The sequence below is a fragment of the Melozone crissalis genome, unplaced genomic scaffold (assembly GCF_028551555.1).
Source record: "Melozone crissalis strain CALT ecotype California unplaced genomic scaffold, PUWL_Pcris_2 ptg000004l_1, whole genome shotgun sequence".
NCBI lineage: Eukaryota > Metazoa > Chordata > Aves > Passeriformes > Passerellidae > Melozone > Melozone crissalis.
The window spans coordinates 4545813-4565221 of NW_026535782.1; the positions used below are offsets into that span (position 1 = coordinate 4545813).

The 19409-nt window shown below is 36.9% G+C and overlaps 1 protein-coding gene across 1 annotated transcript in view; it reads right to left on the reverse strand.

Annotated features, from left to right (window-relative positions):
* The window catches only part of PTPN12 (protein tyrosine phosphatase non-receptor type 12), a 69600-nt gene that overhangs the window by 31184 nt on the left and 19007 nt on the right, over positions 1 to 19409 (reverse strand). Inside the window, exons 2-6 of the mRNA XM_054277311.1 lie at positions 6656 to 6764; positions 3533 to 3609; positions 2376 to 2471; positions 1337 to 1375; positions 550 to 621 (exon numbers count right to left, since the gene is read on the reverse strand). Of these exons, the coding sequence (XP_054133286.1) occupies positions 550 to 621; positions 1337 to 1375; positions 2376 to 2471; positions 3533 to 3609; positions 6656 to 6764 (393 nt within the window). The remainder of the gene's footprint in view (positions 1 to 549; positions 622 to 1336; positions 1376 to 2375; positions 2472 to 3532; positions 3610 to 6655; positions 6765 to 19409) is intronic.

The following is a 19409-nucleotide window of genomic DNA, read 5'->3' on the forward strand; positions in this document are numbered from 1 at the left end:
AAGCAGCCAAATTTGAATCAATTTACCCTAGGAAAAGTTACTCAGAATCTTTATATACTAAAATTTGCAAGTATGTATTTCCCTGACAAGATGAATCAAAGTGTACTTAATTCTTGTAAGACTATTTCAAAGTAGTATTAATAGCTGAATAAACAGGCATGTAAACTGTTTCTGAACACCTTAAAACACATCATGCTAATTAATAAAAATAACCTGTTCCAGTGGTACTTTCAGCTCACTCAGGACACAAGTCATAACACACAAAACAACTGCACAAGATTTTGATTTTTTGAGTCTGGTGCAGACATTCAAGCAATAATACATAAAAAGATACAAGAGCAAGGGACACAGGTTCTCATCTTTAAAAAAATAAAACAATCAAGGAGGATTCAAAAAACTACACAGCTTAGATGTGCATGTTCCTTTGAGAGTCCTTGTGTAAAATTTAGTAGTGAACAACTAAAAAGCCCACTACATACGTTTCATTGAATATTTAAGTTAGAAACCCACTAAATACTTGAAAATTAATTTATAAAGCTTTATACTTACACAAGAAACACGAAATGGTCCAAAAGTTACAGCTGCTTCTCCATACAGAGGCCAGTAACGCTCACATTTTTTCTGTTAAATAAAGAAGCCAAATTTAATTCATGCATGGTACTAAAAGATGATTAACAGAAGCAGAGCAGACAAAATCACAACCTGAATGCCTTATTCTGGACTTCTTTTAAGATAATAAAATAACTTTTGGATAACAAGAGAAAAACAAAACCAAGACCTCAAACAAGCCACAGAAATACAGGCAAAAGACACTTTGCAAATTAGAATGCAAACTTCATGTCTGCCTGTACCACATGCCTAAGCATCATGCAGGGGGGAGCAATGAAAGCTTAGTTTTCATGAAAGTTGGGAATTCACAATTCTGGATTTCCTTCTAAGGTCATAAGAATAAAAAAGAGAGATTTAAAAAAAAATTGTTTTTGCAGCTGTATGAATTGACAGGAAATTCTGAAGGACTTGGGATTTTCATAGTTGGCCTCCATCCCACAAGGAGCAAGACACTTTTTCCACAGTGACACAGCCAGAAACAGCCCTTGGTACAGTTCTGTACACAAACACATATTCCACTGAGATGACACCTAAATAATCATGTAACCCTACAAATGGGGCAGAGAAATGCAGTCTCATGAACCATTTCCTATGTACAGAAATGTAAGGACAAGCATTCTCACTTCATCTGGTATTATTATCACAGTTACAGATTTGGCATATGAAGTTCCACAGCCATTGCCCCATATGGGCACAGCTCATTTATTTTTGTATTTAGGACACATACCCTTCCCATTTCAAATTCTCGACAGGCCATTACAATTATCTGAAAAGAAAAAAAAGATGTTCCAAGTTAGATGGTTTTGGATCATGTAACTTAAACCCTTGCTTCTGTCAGGAGATACTGATACACTTGAAGTGGTTACTACAGAAGAGACTAATTATTAACAATATTTTCTTTCCTGCATACACATGCTCCTCTAATTCTAAAACAGCAACCAAGTTTCATCCTTCACAAAATCTACATCACTAATACAACACTTCAAGGCTACTTAATTCAAATTCACTGTACAAATACCTTATTTATTCAGTCTGACTATAAAGTCTAAATTTATAAAAATATAGAACCATTTGCCAGCTGGAAGAAACATAGCTATATTTGCTTAAAGGAACATAGAATGCATAAAATAGGAACATTCCCCCCCCTAAAAAAACCCTTGACCATCAATCAAATAATCAAATTTCTTAGGTGAAGCTATATAAGAAAGCATGAGTAGCACAATAAAAATGCACCAACAGGTAAACTATTTGTAACAGTAACAGTAAGTAACAATGACATAAGTGTAAAACAACTACCCCCCCAAAAAAAATTGTCAAACCTATCCAATTTCCACGAGTATTTAAAAGTTAATTCCTGACAAAAGCTGTTTAAACATACATAGAATGTATAAAGCAATAACTAACCCAAAATTAGCATAAAAAGAAAGGTAAGTGGTTTGGGTTTTTTTTTGTTTCACATGCTGGTTCTGTATTTGATTTTGTTAGTCTGCATTAAGTCAGAATTGTAAGGTCTCCTACCTTACAGATAAAACAAGCAAAAACCTATTCATAAACATGAAGGACTTAATGTTCATTCAACAAAATGATTACTTTAAATTTACATTATTGAACTGAATAAATAATATTAATTGCATTTAACTACAAAAGGCAACATCTGGGAAGCAAATAATCTAAATTACTGTCAAGATTTTGATAATAATAATAAAAAATACACAATCACAGTGCCATGAAATAAGGTAACACTGAATTTTTCTACAGCTACTTACAGCAACGTTGTATTCCCATATCATCCTCCAGAAGTCTATGACTGTATTGGCTAAGGGACCCTGGGTAGCAACATATGCTTTTGGCCCATGTACTCCCTGGATTGCAGAAAGGAACCATTAATGTTTGCAAAGAACATTTATCTGCACTGAATTAAAAAAGGGTTTGGGTTATAGTGATGTAAAATTATAATATCCTTTTTTAAAAAAAAAAAAATATATATATATAACAGGAAGGGTGAATACGAAACATGACTCCTAATTACATTAGTGGGAATTTAGCTGGTAATCTCAAGGGAGCCCAAGATCACAGCAGCTACAGCACTGCAGAGACTGTCACAGGAAATAACTATGTTCAAACTCTGAAGATTCCCTTTAAGTCTGCATTTTCTTTGTTACTCAAACTTTGTTACTTAGTGATGAAAAATTGAAAATCTTTCTGTAAAAAAGCATCCTCTTGAACAAATTTAAGTTCCTCCCTCCCTGTACTACATTTCAAAATTATAAAATTTTAGAATTTATATTAATAAATATAATTTTATAATAATTTTATTAATTATATTAATTTTCAGTACATTAATGTTCAGCTTTTCAAGCTAAACGTTCATGACAGAAGATTTACTGCAGGAAGATTTAGGTTTTACCTGTTTCTGAAAAATAAATATTGTGTAGAAGCAGCATCAGAATAAAGTTACAAAGACAGTTAAAGATATTAGGACTTTGAAACAAAACTGTAACAGGCTTTTAGTCCAATTCCAACTTCTCTTTAAGAATATTAATTTCATTGCCACACTTCCTCCATGAACAGAGTGAAATGTACATTAACATAGACAAATTGTCAAACACCTCATTTATGGTCCCTAAAAATGTCACCTGTTTAAACAACTCTATCTGAATTTTCCTACGGTATAAATCTCCAATGCACTTGCCTGCCACTTTAAAATTAAGTACTTCACATTCTATTTCCACTTAGAGTAAAACTAAAGCTTAAAGATTTTGTTATAAATGGCATCATGTTTGCAAATTTATTCAAGTCATAATAAAATAATATCTTCCCTTACAGCTTTAAGGTCTTATGTTAGACTATAATATTAAAAGTGCAATGACAAGGAAAAAAAGCTTAAAAAGAACAGAAGAACTGTTAAACTAGTAGCACATACCTTAATAAAGTTTGCATTGATGTAATCTGAATCTTGTGGAGGAGTTTTTAAGGTCAGTTTAACTCTGCTGTGATCAACTAAAAAAAACCAGACCAAAAAAATTTTTTGAACAAGGATTACAACACATGGAAATCAATACAGAACAGTAAATATAATATATATAGTACAAAATATAATATATATAGTTCATTAAAGAACATTTTCCAAAGGTGAGTCCCACAATCAAGTCAATACACTTGATTTATGGGTAAAACAGCTCAGGTAGTGGGTGACAAGCAGAGCAGCTCCTACTGCTCTGTGCCTCTGATGCTCAAGCTCACAGGGTATCACCTCCTGAAATTCCAAGAGCAATTCATTACAAAGGGGCAAAACACAATTAATCAGAAGCCATCAAAAGTGCAGTTACACAGCTTTAACAGAGATCCCAGTGGTCAGAATTAAGACACACTTAGGGAAAGCAGAAAACACAAAAGAGCAGTGCACAGTTAAGCAGCTGGCAGCTCTCAAATCTCTGCCAAGGAGGATTCCATCAGGTATCACAGCAGGAAGCAGGACCAGGGTTTACTGCTCAGGCACAGAATAACTCCTATACTCCCCAAATCCTGGGCTAGGCTCCTTGCTGGAGCACTTCTGAACCAGAAAACAGCAGATCCCTTCATTTAGGGGGTTTGGGACATGTCAAGTTTCTGCCTCAAACATTACTGACTGTCTCAGAGAAAGCTTCTGATAAAACCAGCAGCTCTTTGGAGATCAAAATCCTCAGCAATATAAAAATAGCCTTATTATTTGTTGACAGAATAAACTAAATATTTTGTTATTTTTTTGGCCTTAAAAAAATTGCATATTTAATACAACAACTTGATTGTAAAAATGGTGTAGGTGGTTGGCAGGTTTGCCAGTCCTTCCAGCTCTTGTTGATAACAATACTTATTAGCTACAATATAAAAATTGTTCAGACAATCTTTACACTAGAGGTTCTTTCAGCTGAAAATGCATATTAAAAAGGAAATTATATTTAAATGGGGCAATAGAAGTATCTGTAGAAACAGCAGCTGCTCAAGCAATTTGTTACTTTTTGCACTCAGGGTCAGTTCCTCAGCCACAGAACAGCTGCTAAACCTTTGATTAGACCTAAATTCAAGAAAAAGACCAAGAACAAATATATTTCAAAAGAGAAAATTCAGTTGGGTTTTTGTTTTGTCAAAACATCACTGATAATAAAACAAGGAATCATGCCTAGAAGAAGTAAATGCTAAGAATTATTTCTATACAGAAAGCTCTCCCAAAAAGCTTGCAAAATGGTGAAATTTTTCTGCCAGAATACCCATAACATGCAAAAAAATCTGTTACCATGTAATGCTTCTTGAAAAAGCACAAGTGTAAATTAGGAGACTTTTGGATCACAAATCTAATGACAACACTCTCATATAAAGGCCTAGAAAAACCCTTAAAACACATTGCACTGTTACACACTGACACAAACACTGTAAAAGCAAGAACATTCTCTAAGCATGAAATGGTGTCATGGACTTTATACTAAAAACTGCTTTTAAGTGGCAGAACAGACTAATTAAAGAAGCAGGCTAATGAGGGATCCTATCTTAGCACAGTAGATCCAAAATTCTGGAACAGTTTCCAAATGTCGACATCACCATCCTGTCTCTGTGTGCCACAACTCATCTGCTACAGAGCTTAAGGTCTGGAATAGAATTTCCCCCTAAAAATCCACTGCAGTTCTCAGCTTCTGAAGATGAAGTGCTTGGATGTTGTTATATATTGTTATAAAGGCTCAGCTCACAATAACTAATTGGTTCCTCAGGTGACCAGTGAACCCCATGTAGCATTTAGCTACCATTCAGGATGGCTTAGTAAACTGTAAGGGGAACAAGCATCCTGCTGTGAAGCCAGTGTTGAGTTGGTGCTGAGGTACTGATCTCTCTGGTAATAATTTCTGATAAATACTAATTTCTGATTAAGTTATAAATGTACATCATTTCCTGGATTTACAAGGGATAGACAGGGGTACTTTGCCTTTCTCCTGCTTCTAATTTCAAGCTGGTCTCCCATCACTTCATTGCTAAAGACTTGGGATGTTTGAGACATTGACTTAAACTGAAAATACATCTTCAGTTTTCCTCAATATTTTTGAGGAAGCTTTGAAGTTCACTCATTTCTCCACTTTGAGCTTTATTCCCTCCCAGATCCCAGTGGTTCAGATTTTATTTCCACAGAAATAAAACCACTGTCTCACCAGTTCAGCCTGGCTGCTACCAAGATTTCTCTGTATTGTTCACAATCTACCAAAATGCCAGGACACTGTTAATAAGATGACAATAACGACTTCTGCTCTCTTTTTCACTCTACCTACTAAACATTTCTCCCCAGCTAATAAGCAGAGCAAAGTGTACCTGTTGCTGACCTTCTGGGACAAGAGGAGTGGCATTTGTCAGAAGACTGCCCTTTAATCTCACTGTCAGCTGTTCACATCCAGAGGCACATTGAGCTGTGCCTCAGGAGCTACACAAACTTACCATGTAACAGTCTTGTCATTTCATGTGGATCTGTAATATCCACAGGGTGGTGGGTTTAAAATCCAAATTGTGCTCTAACTTTTGCTTTGTGTCCACACATTAAAAATAATTGAATTTAGACTAGCAAAATAGAAACCAAAGTTAATCCAGCACTGAAAAATTTTCAACACCATCTGCAGGATACAAACAGGCAAAAAAGATCTATTTTACATAAAACAGGTTCATTAAGCTTCCTTAGAATTTCACCTAGAGTATATGCTGACATTTGTTTGTTTTCTGTCATGAATAACATGGTCCTAAGGAAAACATACATTTAAGCATCTAGTAAAATTCTCAGCTACTCTGAGCTAAAATGAAAGTGTCAGCTTGATACAGCTTCAGAATCAGAACACCTTTATCTTTGGGTGATATCTCTCCTGATAAAATATAAGAACATTCAGTCACTTTGCCTTCCAAGTTAAAAATAAAGACATCTGTCAGCAAATTATCTCCAATTTTGCCTTTCAGTAATAACTATAAAGTAAAATTCAAAATACATGGAGAATAACAAATCCATTCCTTTGTCCTCTATCAACATGTAAATCAGACTTACATGGTAATATATCCTTGTATCTATTCTTTTTAACATTTTCTTCTTTTTCTCCAGTGGCTGTTGGGTAGATCTTCTCTGTTCTGTATTTTGTTGATAATCTTCTTAACCTCTGGAATAAAAGATTTAAATTGTTAAATTTCCAAGCCTCAAGATAAACATCACAAGGGATTAGTTTCATTGACGATAATGATCACTTGGAAAAAAAAAATCTCTCCTTTTATGATATTCACTACAATGAAGTTTAAACACCTTTAGTTTAGTACTTTACTTTAGTACTTTTAGCACATCAACAGGTAGCACATACCCAGGCTGATGCCAGCTCTATGCATGAGACATGGAATTTTGGAAAAGCCACTAGAGCACCAGCATGAACCATGGCCATATTTTACTTGGACAACACCTTGCCCTGTTGAGCAACAATTTAATTAAGAATACCAGTGAGAACCAGAAATATCTCAGGGTACCTGGAGGAAGAGCACAGCATGGGCTGGCTCAGGAGCAGCTGGTACTTGGCTCTGAGGCACCAAGCTTCCAGCACTGACAACTGAACAGAAAGCAAAATCTTACATTTAACCAGTGCCAACTCCTAACACCCAGCTCCTGTGGAGATTCAAGCTCAAAGAAAGAAGGTCCCTGTCTCTCAGACACAAGCTATTCACAATTAAGATGAGTGACAGGAGGTCTGCTCTATTCACAACAGTTTGTCATTCCCCCCCCCCCCCCCATCTATTTCAAATCCTAGAGGTGTGAGAGAGTCAAAATCTCTAATAATAAAAACCAGTCCCTGCCTTCCAGTAACCTAAGAAATAAAAAGAGCAATACTGCTTTTATCATTCCAAACAAGTTAGGCCTTTGCAACCTTAAAACTGAGGAGTAAAAGTTCTCATTGAAAAAAATAAATACAAGAGGAGCCAGCAGTGCTTGTTGTGTAGACATTCAGATTTAAAAGGAACACCAAAAAACTAAGAAATTTAACTCTGGTGGTTGCAAACCCAGCCACTCTATCAACACTGACATGGTGGTGCTGCATAAGACTGCCAAAAGGAAGATTGAAAGTAGCTCCAAACAAATTTAGCATCTCCAGTGGAGGATGTTCTGCCCAGGTGGAAGGACAGACACTCTTCATGTTTCCCTCCCTCTATATTCAATTCATCACTGTACACCTGAAGACTTAAAACATTCATGATTTGTGTTCTTTTGGGGAAGGGGGACAGTGGGACAGGTTTTGTGCCAGTTAAAAATGTAAATCTTGTTTGTCACTGACTATGCAACAACCTACAGGCAGGAAGGCCTGTAGATGATCTGTCTGTAAGCCAGTTTTAGTAGCTTTAGAAGAATTCAAGAAGAAAACACCTGGGACACTCACTGCACACTTTAATTAACAAAATGTTTTCGCAACTCAAGCCCTTCAATAATTCCTCCTAATTTATTAAGGAATTGGGGTGACTAATTACCCATATTAGGTCCAAAATTGTCCTAGCCCACTCTCAACTTTAAGAATAAAATCACATAAAACTTACCATCTTTCTTACATAGAGAAAAACATTTTCATGAAATTTATATGGATATAGCAAAAAAAATCAAATTACCTATGCACATGTGGATAAAACCTGTCATTAATTTAATTGAATACACATCTAATAAACCAGAAAAGTGACACTTGCAGAGCAAAAATAAATGGCAAAGAAAAAAAAAGGCAAATCAAGAAGCATTGGTTTTCAATTTTTTTCTCTTCTGCAAGGACTTCATCATAGATTCAATTACTGAACACTAAAAGAACACCAGAACTAGCCTGCAACTCTTTTTTCCTTTTTTTGAATGAATGAAATGAATTTTCTTAAGAAATCTGCAATATTAACCAATGAAGCAAAACAATAAATATCTGGAGATGTGGTAGTGTCTGACCACACAGTGACCAAGCTGCTAAATATTTAACCTCAAAGTATTGTGAGAGTGAGGTGCAGGAAGATTCAATTCTTAAAAAGACACAAACAGTTCCTGAAGCCCTCATGGTAGACTACACTCATCTTTGCAACACTAAAAATAAATTCACAGCATAACCTGAACACAGCAGGCAGAGAAACCTGGTTTCTCACACAGCACACACAAACAATGCCACTGCATGTAGGAGACTGCCCTACATAACACTGACCTTTCCTAAGTCAAAAAATATCACTTGTGCTAAGACTGAGCACACTCAGGAGTCTAGAAAAAGCCAAATGAATGCACAAAACTTGGCCAAACCAGCTATGAACTACAAGGCTGAGAAATACTTTGAAATAGGCTACGAATCTCTAATTAACAGGGGAAAGAAAACAAAGACCAACAATGATATTTTCCAAGCACAGTCATTAATATGGTATTGTGCATTGTTCCAACATGGTTGTGAGTCCTACAGGGTTTTCCCCTCCATCTTACTGATTATTATAGGGCAAATGCCATGATTCTGCTTAAAAGAAGTTTACAGAAAAAGTACATCTAGAAACCATGACTAAAAGCAGAAATTATTTTACCTGAGAGAGAACACACTCAAGGGTGTCAGGTTTGGTATCAAAAAGTAGGAAGATGATCCTTCTTGGGTAAGCCCATTTTAAAAGCACACAAGAAAAAAGGCATGCACTTTCACCCACACAATTTGGACAAATTGTAAGCCAAAAAGGCTCGAGTGACTACTACCAACTTTCATTTTCTAGAAAACAATGCTATGACAGAATCCAGCAGATCCTTCTTCCCTACATGATTCAATCTCCTCTGCTCTGCAGTTTGCTAAACAGATCAGAAAGTAGGATTAGCTTAGCTCAGCTCCAAGGCAAAGCCTGGAAATGAAATACAGGTTGATTTTAGCACACATCTGTTCCTAAAATACTTCAGGATCCATGCTTTTAATGCATGTTTGCCACTTGCTCTGTGACATGGGTAATAGAAGATACTGAAGTACAGTCCTGAGAGCAACCAAAACAAGTAAGGAGCATTCTTAACAATTTATAATAGTATCTCCTACATAGACTAATACCTATTTCATGCTTTGGAAGAATTGACTAAAGAGTAAGGAAAGAATTTTTAAAACTGAGCTTTGAACAGAGTACCAGAGGAATGGAAAAGTGCCAGACTCAGCAGAGGATTCTGCCCTACATGCAATAGAAAATTCCTGCAGAAGGCTACTGCAGTGTGTGCTGACAGCCTGCTGTGGGATGCAAAGGATCCAGTGCTGCCTAGGTTACAGCCCAGAGTGACCAGGAGGAGGAGAATGTACTCAGTAGCAAAATGGGGGTAATGACAGGGCAGGAGAGAAAAGAATTCTGTTCAGGCTATACTAAGCTGACAGGACAGGCAGCAAGATCTCTCAGCTCAGTTTCAAGCTAATTCCTAATAAACAACTGTTTATTAAGCACTCATTTGGGGTAAGTCAGTCAACTGCCCAAATGCTTCCCTGAAGACAGTTGGGCACCAAAATGCTTCCATGCAGACACAAGAGCAGGGACATGGCAGGTCCAGCCTGGTGTCACTGCAGACAACCCTGGGTGCTTCTGTGACACCCCCTGCTCTGTGGGGCTGCTGTCCTGGCACCACGGAAATCCTCACTGGCATGTCCTTTCAAGAACAAACAAAATGCTCAAAGACAAGCATGATGAGCCAGAAATATGCACTTGAAGAGCTGCATTCACAAGGCCTTTAGTTCCAGTCATTAGAAAAGCTCAGTTTTAATTCTGCTTATTCATTGCGTGACAGAAGTGGTTTGTGGGGTGCTGACAAGCACCACATGTGACAGTGGGGAGATGAGTCTTTGAAACAATTTAAGTTTCAGAAACATACTTCCAACTTCCACAGTGGTTTTACAATCTGTACTACAAATCTATTTCAGTTTTTACAAAAAGACAAACCAGCTTTTCAAGATCTGCTTGTGGAATCCTACCATGTTAAGAAGAACTTTGTCCAATCAGTTCAGGAAATACAGATCTTTGACTTTCATTGTCAGTTCATTTATTTATTTAACACTTTAGAAAGCTTTTAAAGACACAATGCCTAATATCATAGAAGTGCTGTTTGTGGATTAAAGAAAGCATTTATATACCCTACTGAAGTTTAAAGAGCTCACTTCAAAAGCATAAGCTTTATTTAAGATATAAAAGTTCCTTTGACTCCTTTCTGGGCTTCTTTTCAAGGAGAACAAGACAAATATTTCACCAGAATTTGTTATCTCAAGTCTTCAAACTGCCTCCCAAGCCTTGTCAGACATTTCTAATTGGCAAAACAAGTGATAACACAACAGACATGTTCTCTTGACTCTCCTTTCTGACCATTCCTGAGGAGCAGGACATACCAGAGTGCCAGAAGCGAGGTGCTGCAGTGTCCCACAACACCCACTTGCCATGTGACAACAGGCCACAGAACCAGGCTCAGGAAGCTCCACACAGCCAGATGTGGCAGTGGTCTCCTGACATTGTGCCAATCACACAGGAACATATTTTGTTCTGCCAAATTTGCCAAAGTACATTAATAAATACTCAAAGAAACAAGAAATTAAAGAAAAGCTTCCATAAAAATTACCTTAAAAATCAGAGCATAAAAGGAGATGCTAGGAAACACTTAAAAATGTTGAATTAATGCACTCATTTCATTAAATAAGACAGCTGTCTCTATCATAAGGTGGGCATTGCATTTTTCTTACTAACAGGAAGGGAAGAAAAAGCAAGAATTATGTGCAACTCTGGTCTCATTCAAATAATTTAGATAAAGCTCACCAGGGCAGAGTACATTCCCTAGTACTTATACAGTGAAAAAAACGTACCTGCATGGAGCAATGTGAACTAAATTACCACAAAAATTTCAAAATTACTATCTTCTGGTTATCTATAGTCAGATAACTCAGGTTTCAGGTTCTGTACCTATGAATGAAAAAATGCCTTTGGCAACAGAGTTCATTGCAGACTTTGGTGTCAGTGCTCAAAAGGGGCTCTGACTCCCTGAAACTGCTTTGCTTCCAGAAATATTTCAAGTTCAATGTCTTGCAAATCCAGCTGGAGTTTTCCTATACCACCTCCCATCAGTGAGGTGAAAAACACCAAGTAAACACCAAGACCAGCTGATGGCAGTGAACTCAGGTGGAGAATGGACTATTCAGGAGTTGCAGCTCCAGGCTGCAATAACAAAGAATAAATGAACCCAGTGAACACCACTTTGTCTAGGAGTACTTGTAAAATAGCATACACTTGTGACCCATGGCAATATTTCCCCCTTGATTCCTGTCAGCTTTCAAACAGCAATTGTTTGCCAGAGTTCCTAGCCCTTGTGAAGGAGGGAAAAAGCCTTCCCAAACACTAACCAAACAAACACTGAAAGGAGAATGATTTGGTTTTATAAAACTTCACTGTATCTCAACATTCACCGATGGCTTTGGCTGCAAAAAACCAGGCTAGCAGTCTGCACTGGACCTATCTCTGAAACAAAGCCCTGGAGGGAGATTGCAGGCTCAGCTGATAGAAGGAGGAGTTTTCACTGCCTTGGCACTCTCTTCTGGCAGCACCAACTCACCCTGGAGCTCCAGGTGCTCCAAGGGAATCTCTGCTGAAGTGATTAACACACAGGCCTGGTAACTACACTCCCTTGGGAGCTCTGTCCTCAGCATTTCACAGCAGGACTCTGATGAGTCCAACAAACCCCACTGCATTCCAGGAAGCTTGTGGGAACCACATAGAGGAAAAATCCCTCCAAAATTACCCAGACAGCTGAAAACAGCATTATTTCAGTATTAGATTGTATAGTTTGTTCTATGCAGGTATTGAACTTCAGTGATCCTAGTGAGTCCCTTCCAAATTAGGACATTTAATGATTTTACATTATCTTAACTCTGCTATTTTCTCAGGAAAGAGGTGAATTCATGTTACTACACTAACTGGAGATTTCTATCCCATAAAGAAGTATCAGCCAATGAAGACAATGCTGGTAGATCATGCAGAGAAGGCAAAATGATAATCCTGCAAGCAGCCTGTTAAGCACACATCCCACTGTCTCTGGTACCACATTAAAACCAGAATCAGGTAGGAAACTCCAACCAGCAGAATTACTCTCCAGAATTAGGTACTGTCAGAGTAAGACCAACATTTCCTATCTTTCCAAACCTGTATTTTCCCCAAGAAAAATGTTAGGATTGGACACATCTCCCACACTACCAATAAAGACAGCTTTACACAGACACTATCAAAATGTGGGCTGACTGCTTCAAGTCTCCTTCCCTTTCCCTCATTTCTAAATGAAATATAAAACTATATTTATAAATATAAAATTTATAAATTAAATTTTATAATAAATATAAAACTATATTTATATTAGACTAGGATTAACATGCAAATAAACTAGCAGTACTATCAATCACAGTTAATTTATGTTCAGCATTATAGTTAAGCCACATACATACCGCCCATTTTACAGGGTTGGAGAAGACTAAGTAGATCCGTGGTTTGGCAACCAGCAAGGAAATAATTGAGCAAAACAGAACGTTAAATTACTAAAGCATATTCTGGTTTTAGCTAGTAGGTTGCTAATGTATGTTCTGAGGTATTTTAGAAAGTCCTGCAGCCCACTCATTAAGAATTAGGATTATAACTTCCCATCTCTGAACCATACTGTTTCCTCAGCACACTCACATAATTGCAGTGATTACTGTGAACACATTACAAGAAGTGAAAATGTGCTGGACAATGAAACAGTAACAGTTCTTCATGGATGATGAGTGAAGAACCAGAAAATTTCTATTAGTATGAAAGCACACAATTAGAAGGTTGACTGCTTTGGACTCAAGTCTAGGAAATACCTTGATACAAAACCAGAAAAGATTAACATTAGCACACACTACAACTAGCAGGCTTCTTAAGTATTAGAGCAATTCCAGAACAATTGTTGATAATTCAAAACAGAAATAAGCCTCAAATTTTTTTGCAACAAGATGACTTTTTGTCTTTACAATATAAACCCAAACAGTCTATGGATGCAAAGCAGTTGAGAAACAAAGAAATAAAACCCATAAACCTGGGGATCCCTTTGTTTAAAATCTTTATTTTCAAATTACTGGATTATTTTCCTGTTATTCCTTCAGTATTAGGCTTTATGCATGCTGGCAGCACAGGTATATTAAAAGCATCACATTTAATCTTTATTTAAAATAAAAAATGGTTATAGGTCTAGGTCAACTTCTTCTCAAGAGCCACTCTGAGTTATCCAGATGAGGTTATCACACTACAAGTCCACTCCATCTTTACAGTCTATCCCAGACTCTGACTCTAAAGTAAATCAAATTTTGGCATTCTGGATGTGACACTACTCTGTGAGTGCAACATTTGAGTGAAAACTTTTATGGACCACGTCCTTCACCCAAAATAGAGATGAAGTAGATATTTGTCCTCCTCTCTGTTACACACACCAGATTTACTTCAAAACCCAACAGCTCTGATGTAACAGGAACAGATACCAAAGTAACAATGTCCCAGGACCAACCCTTGGAAACCTAGAAGAAAGTATCTGGAGTTGAGACTTTTTCCACAAAGAAACACCCCAAAGGCAAGAGGTTTTATTCCAGGTCAATCAGGCAGCTGAACAGAACAAAAGCCATATTTTTCATGGTCACAGGAGGGGCTGGACCAGTCACTATCTGTGACAGCTTTGTAGCTCTTCAGCTTCAGTGCTTGTGTCTCAACCCCCACAGCATCCTGAAACACTCAGAAGCACCCCGGGACAAGCATTCACAGGAAAACCTGCACAGCAAATACACATCAGGTACAATTCATATCAACGAGCAGCATGAGGCTCTAAGTACTAGCTTCTATCCTTGAAGAATATTGAGGGTTTTTAACCATATAAATTCTCCCTGAAATATTTCATCATCTATCACCACCTACTACTCCCCACAGTCTTTACCATTCCCTTGCCTGTGACTTCACAGTATGTGGCATGAAGCATTAAGATCCATGCAGAATGTATCTTGCTTTTCTTTCTGCTCAGCACCAAAGAAAAGGGGGGGAACCAACCCAAATTCTCCTCCCTCTTCCTTCACAAGATGCAAAACCCTTCCTCTTTTCCCACGCCTTGGAACACATTTCCTTGAGGTCAGTGCTTGTTTTCCAAGCAATTCATACAAGGTGGAAAAAAAAAAAAAAAAAAGCACTATGACTGAAACAGGAAACACTGAGCTTTCACTCCAACAGAAGTAAACTAGAATTTCCTACCTGCTAGCCCCCCACTACCAAAGCTGCCATAAATAAGGGCACAGGAGAATAGTCTTAGAGCCTTATAAAACCTTATTTAAACCTTTTAATAAATCTGCACACACTCCCTCAAAAAAGGTCTGCCGTAGCAGTTATGTCCTGCCTTCTCTATAGGGTTTTAACAGCCATGTCTTGCAAATTTATCTGAAACACAGATCCTGCCCTGTAAGACTTCCACTGAGAATGATTTTAAGCTGAAAAGCTGGAGCCTGAAAACTGCTCTGGGTAAAAAACAGAGCTGTTTGTGCACTCAAGAAACACTGTAACTGCAATCTAGTTCTGAGCCCAAATTACCTTACTGAAACATCTCTAGAGCTCGGAGGAGCTGCTCCTTTCAGTGACATCCTTTGGCAAACAGCTGAATTGCTATTCAATGACACGTGTTTAGTGTTTAATATACAATTCAAATAAAAAATATCAATTTTGTCTTTCACCAGAAGTCTTAACTACTTTTTTTTTTTGAAGCAAGCTTGAACCTTGTATAGAAACATAGTATTTTTAGAGACTTTCAGCAATTTAGGACTCCCACTATTCTGCAGATAAGACTAGGATACTGATAATACTGACAGTTATGCCAGTTCATGATTGGCAAATAAAGCCCTCACTATTTAATAAATATTAAATCAAAATAAGAATATTTTTGACAAACACTGAATCAGTACTTCCCATGCAGCAACTCATACACAGGGAATATATAAGGGATTGTGAAAAAAAGATAAGACATTAAACAGAAAATACATTTTTACTATCTGGAGAAAACACGTTTACAACTATTTTCACCCATTCTTTGAGGCTGTGTTTGGAAGCCAAGGAATGTGCTAGTCATAAAGAGGCCATTTATGATAGAGTTCAATAGCATTTTAAGAGCTAGAAAGAAGCAGCCTCATTAAAGTCACAAACTTGTACTAAGATTTCAACTGTAATAACCCTAGCTAATAACCAGCACAATATTTACAGAGAGACAAAGTAATTTTTGTGTTGTAATCATTTACATTTGCAGTATCTGTCAATTTTTGCCTAACAAATTTGTCCCCAACAATTCAGAAGCACACACCTTCCAAACATAATTCTGGTCTCAAAAACACACAGGAGAGGGAATCCAATGGCCAACAAAATTCTCATAATTCTGGCAGAAAGAGCTATAAAGCAACTACTGAAATTAAACCAAAGCAGTAAAGGCTAATACAGAAACAATAAATTCATACAACCAGTTATTTCCATGCATGACTTTAGATTATTTCTCTCCATAAAGTTCTTGTTTTAATGGCTGAACATTCAAGTAGAACTGTTAAATGCTCAAATGCTTGAAAAATATGAACTTGGCCATTTAATTTGTTTCTGCTGAATTCAAGGAAAGCTCCTTAAATCTTTTTCACTCATGCTATATTGTATGCAATTGTCTCCTACCAAAAAAACCACAGGCATCTGCACAGTATTACCATTAAGAGTACATACTGTGGTATGAATATAGTGTTACAAGTCAAGGAGAATGTTTCTTACTTGCCTCATATTTTGTTCAGTAAGCACTTCAAGAAAAGGAAAAGGCTGTGCTTCTCCAACACAACCATTTATTGTTTGACATACCATTAACACTTTGAATTCCATGGTAACCTTACCCCAGGTATTCCCAGGCCATACCAATCCAAAAGGAAACACTTTTCTCTGTGGCAGGCCTGTATCTTGACAAGATACAAAGACAAGAATACCTCAGTGAAGTTACCAGAAAGCAAGTGAAAGTGATCTTTTAATCAAACAGTTTGAAGTTTAACTTTAAAAATCATTAAGATTTTTGAGGAAATTTTTAGTTCGGAAGACTCACAAAAGCTTGTACCTAAAGAATCAAGTAAAAGACATTCATTGTACATCCTCTTAAAACCAGTGTTGAAAACCTATACCACTATACTCCTCATACTTCTACAATAAAGCCTTTATATATTTCTTTTATTCTGTACATCAAAACCTCAGTTCAAATTTTAAATTATTTTCCAAACAGTTTGTAAGATGCCTTTTTTACATTTATAATGCAATAATTTCTGTAATTTTTATATTTTGAAGATAAAAGAAAAAATTACCGCATATGAAGTACAGGCTCAATCACCTAAAGGTTTTTAAGTATTCCACAACTTAAATTTGCTACACAGCTAATGTGCAAAATACAATCCTTCCTGCCAAATTTCAACAAACAGAAAGATCCTCAAATCAACTGGTAGAATGAATCTGGTTCAGACAAGGGCCTTGTCAGTCAAGCTGCTGATAAATTTAAAATAAACCTCAGCTGCCATTGCTTTGAAAAGATGAATATTTACAATCCAGAATGTACAAGTCGATAGTTTGTTTGGTAAACAATAGCACAGGGTTTTTATCTGATCCACAAACAACTTTATTCAATACCTCCAGGTTCTGGATGACAGATTTACTTCCAGGTATTTCAGAAACACACAGGAACACCTTCAGATCCCACCTCAAGATCTTTATCTATAATTTTCATCTATGTGGAATATGTGACTCTGCTTCCTTTCTTGGAAAAGGAAACTGTTCCAATCTGAGCTTCAAATAAATATTTGATATGGTGCCAATTCAAAAGAAGAGTATGTGAATTTCTACAGGAATTCAGTCCAGACTAGTCTCTTTAGTTTGTTTTCACAAGGAAAAATGCAAAAAAAAAAAAATTCATCTGACTGAAGGGATTTCACAAGCAGAGTTTCTGAAAAGAACTTCCCAGACCAAGCAGGCATTTTCCTTCATGACCTCTCCAACAAAGCAGTGCACACTAACAAACATCTGATGACAAACCAGAAGACACTAAGAGATGAAGATGGGAATATAACATTAATCAAGTGAACCAACTTTCAGGGTAAAAGAAAAAAGAATAAAACTCAAAAGTGTCCAATAAAGTTGTGGGCTAGAAGTTATAATGAAGGAAACACAAATGCATATCATAAATAACTAAGTGGCAACTCAAGAGTTATAGAAGTAACCAAGGAAAAAAGGCACAGAACAGTTGCTGATAACCTGTATTCTGTAGTTAGTTCAGCAAGCTGGTAAAGTACAGATGAGACAATACAAATTCTCAACAGACAACAGGATAGAGAAAAAAAGTTTTTCTTCTTAATTAACATAACAAATTAGTAAAAGGTGTGATTCTTCTGTTTTGATGGACTATGTTTTTAATTTTCTTTGCGGTCTGAAATTAGTAAAACTAATTCAACTTAAAATTATTGAAATTTCCCTCTTAGGACAGAAGCATTCATAATCTAATATTGCTTGCATTGTCTAAATGCACACAAAAAGTGTTAATAGCTTTTACATTTGTTTCCTGGTAACTCATATAAAACATGAATTCTTTTTTATGGCAATGGTTTTGGTTGTGATAGTCTGGTTTAATTTGGAGACACTTTCAAAGTAACCAAAGAATGCTAGCAAATAGCATCTTTCTGGAAAAAAAAGAAATCTATGTTTACTCTGGATAGGGAAGCAATATTTTCCTTTTAAAAACAATCCCTGAACATTTAAGTCTAACATACTCACCCTAAGCAATGTTAGCCAATACTTTCTATGACCCTTGTACCATTAAAGGGGCCTGAAAGACTTTTCTTTGATTTTAAGTCCTAATTTAAGTTCCTTGAAATTGTCTCATTCTAACCAGATTTACAAAGTTACCAGATGGTAAAGAAACCCAAACCCAGTCCATTACTGTTTAATGAGTACTAGTGCAGAATAGTTTAAACACTTGAGAGATCAAACAATAATCTGCAGCAATAATTAAGCATGACATCTCCTGCTGTCAAGCTTTAAGCAGTGTTTATTTTCTCTGATAAAGAAATGTGGATTTTATTACTTCAGAAACAAAATGTCTATTTTTGTCTTTAAAGAAATACAAACATTTTGATGAATATTTTCAATAAGTTTGATTTCTAAGCACTGTTCTCTGCTTAGGAACATTCCTGGAAAATCTGTGGTTTTGTTAAATCTTCTGCTACTTGGTTCCCAGTTATACTAACATGGACAAGCTGCAAGGCAGCTATTAGGCAATTATTAGGCTTCAAGTTTCATAGAAAGAAACAGGCACAGAACTGGAGAAAGCTCAGAGGCACTGTCTGTGTCAGAGGTGAGAAGCTGCAACACATGCTGGGAGTTGGGGTTGTTCAGCCTGGAGAGGAGAAGGCTGCAAGGAGACCTCCGAGCAGCCAGCAGCAGAGATGGAGAGGGACTTGTTCCAAGGACATGCAGCCACAGCACATGGGCAATGGCTTCAAACTGAAACAGGGCAGGTGTAGATATAAGGTGATATATTTCTTCTTCCTTATGTATTTCCATAAGGAAGATATATCTCTTCCTAAGATGTTTGGAAGAAATGCTTTACTATGAGGGTGGTGAGACACTGGAACAGGTTGCCCATAGAAGCTGTGGGTGCCCCATCCTTGGAAGTGTTCAGGGCCAGGCTGGGTAGGGTTTTGAGCAGGATGTCTCTGCCCATGGCAGGGCCATTGAATTAG